General features: G+C 40.1%; 1 protein-coding gene across 1 annotated transcript; it reads left to right on the forward strand.

The window, feature by feature from the left end:
* The first annotated feature begins 2,954 nt into the window (after window positions 1-2,954).
* On the forward strand, window positions 2,955-4,726 carry LOC148038572 (uncharacterized). The gene is made up of 7 exons (XM_087673550.1): window positions 2,955-3,056; window positions 3,153-3,244; window positions 3,329-3,426; window positions 3,512-3,627; window positions 3,762-3,866; window positions 3,957-4,135; window positions 4,224-4,726. Exons 2-6 carry the CDS (start codon window positions 3,204-3,206, stop codon window positions 4,095-4,097), a joined length of 501 nt encoding a protein of 166 aa, XP_087529676.1. The 5' UTR covers window positions 2,955-3,056; window positions 3,153-3,203; the 3' UTR covers window positions 4,098-4,135; window positions 4,224-4,726.
* Window positions 4,727-5,427: the final 701 nt, after the last annotated feature.

Raw genomic sequence — 5,427 nt, forward strand, 5'->3', positions numbered from 1 at the left:
AGGGATGAAAAAAATAAATAAAGCATGAAAAACAGATACTTGGTAGGGGTGTATATGCAAGAGGTTGAGGGCGCACTGAGTAGTCCCAAATGCAAGGAATCCAACAAAAAAGTAAAAACCACTGACTAGAAAAAATAGAACATTGGTTTAGGTAATGTTGATTAGTGTTTGGGGAAAATTATTATTATTATTTTTTAAAATTTTAATTTAGGCGTGTTTTGATTTTATATTTTGTGTGTTTTTAGGTATATTTTTTATTTTAAAATGTTTGATTTATTAGGGTATCAAGCAAACCTAATTGAAAATAAAACTATCAAGCTTCAAAAATGGATTTGTAAAATTTATAAAATTATTTTTTAATTTGGCAACTTATTTTTGAAATTTAAAATAAATTTTTAATGAATTTAGATAAAAAGTTTATCATTTGGGTCCAAAAATAATAGGATGATCATGTGTCAAGGAGTTTTTAGCTTAGAAAATATTTCAAAAGCAGTCAAATGCATTGATGGAATTTTAGAAAAGTGATTGTGTGAAACAAGGATATGTGTCTCATCATCTACATAAAGCAGTGGCCAAGCATTCCTAACAACATCCGAACATATTACAATATTCCCTTCATGAGTCCATTTCCACTCTCATCAAACAGTACCTCAATCTAAATATCTATCCTCGCGCAATTTGCACTAATCTCTTTCTCTTTCTGATATTTATGATCGACTCATGGAATTTTCTCTTAGCAATCCTCAGGATTTGTTTAGAGTAAACTCCACTTTACTGTTTCAAATGCAATCTTCAAGCACTCTCTTGAGGTTAATAGTATTCGCTATGTTTGAAAAGAAATTGTAGCTAGGCTATCTCTTGGGTTGGGCATCCTGTTAGTTCTTGTTTCTCTATGCATTGTTCATAGTCTGCTCAGGATCTTAGCTAGGAGGGAGAGTAGCAGACTCACCCTCTCTAGTCTTCTTAGATGTACCGGGCGCATCAAAATTCCATCTTCTCTTCTCCTTTTCAAGTACCTCAATCCCTTGGGTTTTTGCTAGGTATGCATAGATAGAGAAAATATTCACTAGTGTATCCCATCTAGTCTCTTACCCTATACTCTGTCTTGCATTGTGCAGCCTTGACTGCAGCATTTTACCCTAATGTGCTGTATCTTATTTAAAAGTCCATTATTTTGATTGTTTGCAATCCCTTCTCAATATGCATACCATAGGTAGAAGTGTCGTCTCTAGCCTCTTAAAAGGTCCACATAGCCATGTTTTCAAGAGTTTGTTTATTCCTCCTTTGCCAAAGAGTCATAGGCGTACCAATCTTTGTCAAGCATATTTTACCTTTAATAAGTCTATCTTCTCATTCCAAAGGTTGTAAAATGTCCTCCTTCAACTTGTACACTTTGCCATTTGATGAGGAAAAGTCACGAGGTTGCTCAATATAGATCTCTTGTTTCAAATCTCCAGGAAAGAATGGAGACTTCACATCAATTTGATAAATTGACAATCTCTTATGGTTGACTAAGGTAAGAACGATCCTAATTGTAGCCATTCAAGTTGTAGGTGTAAAGGTATCATGAAAATCCACTTTTGGCTTTTGCAGGAATCCTCTAACGAGTCACACCTTATACTTATCCAGAGTGCCATCACTGTGAAACTTGGTCTTTAAGACCTACCTCACTCCTATCACCTTCCTATGAATGGGTCGAGGCACAATATTTGAAGTGCCATTTCGCTCAATCACATCCAACTCTTGTTCCATCGCTTTCTTTCAATGTTGTGATTGCAAAGCCTTCTTCGGGAAGGTTGGCTCCCTATGGCATGAGATATCAAACAATAGTTAGTACAAACAATCTCGGTGGAGTGTGCTTGGTTCCTCCAAGATCGTTTTAGGCCATCTTATGACTGCTACTCTTGAGAAACTTCCTCAATCCTTGCATTGGATAGTGTATTAGGTGCCCAATGAGAAGGAGCTTGATGCTTCCCTCTCCGCTTTGCCACTACCAAAGTCAGTGAAACTTCCATTTGTGCGGATTCATTGGGTGAATCCAATGGTGAGGCAATTGCCTCCTCCATTGATGGTGGAGCCTCAAGAGGCATGGGCTCCAAAGGCATTGGCTTGGTGCCCAATTGTCACCTAGATCTCTAGGTATAGGATGGTCACTATTCCCCTCTCCAGCTAGGAACTCCACAAAAGATACATCTAAACTCGTATATACTGCATGTGAAACGGAATCATGAAGTTTGTATCCTTGGGATTTTGAGTTATAACCCATGAACAACTATCTTTTGGAAGTTGGCTCAGAGTACTTTTTTTTTTGGTGATTTGTGACCCAAACTTCCCTTTTTTGTCTCCCTTGGGCATAAATTTATCTTTTGAATAAAGTTCAAATTGGGTCCTTTGGAAGTCCCTGTAGGTCATTTGACAGCTTACAATGTTCTCTTTGAGGTGGCCCTTTGGAATGTTGAGGAAAGATAAGCATCCCCTTTGAAGTTTTGGTAGGTGTTAGGGTAGCTGATGTGCACCCATTCACTGATGCCTTGGTTGGGGTACACTATGCTTGCATCGCTCATTGTTCTAATTTTAGGTCCTAAAGAGGGTTGTTCAGCTAGAAAAAGTGCACTTCACATTTAACCTTAATAATCAGCTAATTTAAGCAGCCCCAAAACTGAAACTTAAGAGAGGAGAGTTTTTGTGTTTTCTATGCCAACTCCCACAGTTTGGTTGGTTCCTCATCTATAAATTGATGGTGTGGTCAGTCACTTGGTATCCCAGTCATTCAATTCCAACCCCCCCACTCAGTGACAAATATTTTCCTTTGCTTATTGAGGTGGTTGGATATAACCCTCAGCTAATTTTAGAGTCTCTTTGTAAGGAAATTCAGTTGAATCCGGTTTTCTATCTATGTTTCCTTCATGAGTTACTATAACTCACAGATCAGCAATTAGGGGTGGTTAACCATAATGCCTAGGTGGCTAGTATTTTGTGGCTCAAAATGAGTTGCCCTTTTTCAGGTCGATCTAGTGACTGCAAAGGATTTGGAGGTCCTTGCTCAGCGTATCAAGGTGATGTGCCTTTCAGTTTTGCAAATTTCCTGTCTAGAATACCCCTTGTTTTGTTTGGCATGGAATGTATGGCTGTAAATTGGTAGTTTTTTGCAGACTATAAATGAGATTGCACACGTTAAAGAGACTAAGTATGGCCGAGTGGATATGGATTATGTTCTAGGTATTGGTGGCTTTGACCTTGAAAGGTAAGGTTTTAGTTTAGTTGAAACAGGTAAAATTGGCATAGGTGCTTCTGGTAGTAGATAACAGTCGGCATGTGTCTGCTATAGAATTGAGAGAGATATCATGGAAGAAAAAAAACTTGATAAACATGAACATGACCACCATGGCCACGATCATGTGTGTGATTCGACTTGCAATCATGAAGGTCAGATTTGTGTTTATTTGCTGTTGTACGTTTTGTTTCTTGTGTTCGTTCATGCAGGTATTGGCTGACAATAATCCACTTGCAGACCACAAACACCACCATCATGAGAAACATGACACGAGCAGTCATCATCATCACACACATGATTCCGAGGTTTCTTCGGTCAGCATTGTTTGTGATGGTACACTGGACCTTGAGAAGGTGTGGTCTTTTGGACATTGTGATTGGTTAAGATGAGTGGAACTTCCATCATTCATGGTTTCCTGTTGTCTTTCAGATATTGTTGTTGGCCATGGTTTATGAATAGCTGTTTTGGGTTGATTTCTGTGCTGCAGATAAATCTCTGGCTTGGCAAGACCTTATCTCTCAATGCTGATGATATTTATCGATGCAAGGGAGTTTTATCCATTGATGGCATGAATGAACGTTTTGTCTTTCAGGTAGATACCTTGAGCCTTGCTTTAAGAGGTCCTGTGAAATTGGTTCTGTTGCTGTGATTGGCCTTTGCCCAATAAATTTTCTGTATGTAGGCTGTCCATGCATTGTTTGAGGGAGGCTCAGATAGGCCATGGGGAGCTGATGAAAAGAGAACAAACAAGCTTGTATTTATTGGAAAGAAGTTGGATAAAGAGGCTTTACAAGAAGGGTTCCAGTCTTGCCTGATGAAGTAAAAGATGAGTGCGTGCAACCCCGAGATATCTACAAGCAGGTACTATTTGCAGCCTGTGAACTTGAAATTTTGGTGGTGATTTATTCACTTGAGAAAATATTTATGTCCCAATGATATCTACAAGCAGGTGCTATTCACAGCCTGTGAATTGGAAATTTTGGTGGTGATTTATTTACTTGAGAAGATATTTATGTTGCGGCAGATACTGAGAACTTCAGCCCAAAGTTCTGATGTTCTATCTTCCAAATGCCTCTTCAGCCAGAAGCTCTACACCCTTTGTATTATTATTCCTATGCACACCACCCAATCACTTGTGAGAATCTACACGCTGGGGGAGTTGTCATGGTTGAGATGAGCTACGCACGGAGGGTAATAGAGGGGTTGTAGTAGTAAGTTACTAAACTTAAGACTCATCCTGTACAGTAAATCTTCTGTTTGGAACATGGAACAAGTTTGTGGTACTGACCCTGGTAGATATAAACGTACATGCTAAACAGGAAGAGTTTTCTCTTGTAATCTAGGCGTTTGTAGCGGAAACATCCGTCTTTGGTATAAACATCTGGTGGACTTGCATGTGAAGCTTTATTATTTGGTAATGCAAGCTTTAATCACTTGATCTGTCAAAGGCATTGGATTCAGCTGCCATACAATTGCAGAAGGAATGCAAGTAGGGGCAAGAGTGTCTTTCAAAGGCTTCTCACTGCCTCTTCGCACTTTCAGGTTTTAGTTCTACACACCCACATAAGTGAGCCTGTCACACTTGGGATGACTAGCGCTCCACATGTGTTTTGTGTGGTCGAAATGCTATGTTGGAATCGGTGTTGCATGGGAAGCAAAGTTGTGCATTCCCTGTCACACTGTAACTGCGCTTCCCTCACCTTTTCCCACGTCCTCTGGTTTTTATTCTCTCTTCCCCCATCCCCCAGCAGCGCCACCCCCCTTTCTCTTTCCATTTGCTCTCCCCATCTCTTTAAATTCTTCTTCCCCCACTTGACTGTCTCTCTCCCTACTTTGCTCTCCCTATCTCTTTAAATTCTTCCCCGCCTTTCTGTGTCTTTTCGCCCCCTCCTTGGGGGTTTTTTTCTTCCACCCCTCTTTTTTTGCTTCTCTTTGACTATCCCCCCTTTTCTGTGTTTCTCTCTTTCTTCCCTTTTTCTCCACTTTTCAACTATGTGCTAATCTCCCCTCCCCCCCTCTCTCTCCGTTTGCTGCAATCGATCCGTCTCCACTAAGTTTTAATCTCTCTCTCTCTCTCTCTCTCTCTCTCTCTCTCTCTCTCTCCCCCCTTTTCAACCATGTTTTAATCTCCCCCCCTCTATTAGGTGGCGTGC

Source organism: Lygodium microphyllum, chromosome 3, assembly GCF_053477565.2.
Source record: "Lygodium microphyllum isolate KBCC chromosome 3, Lygodium_microphyllum_v1.1.10, whole genome shotgun sequence".
NCBI classification, from domain to species: domain Eukaryota; kingdom Viridiplantae; phylum Streptophyta; class Polypodiopsida; order Schizaeales; family Lygodiaceae; genus Lygodium; species Lygodium microphyllum.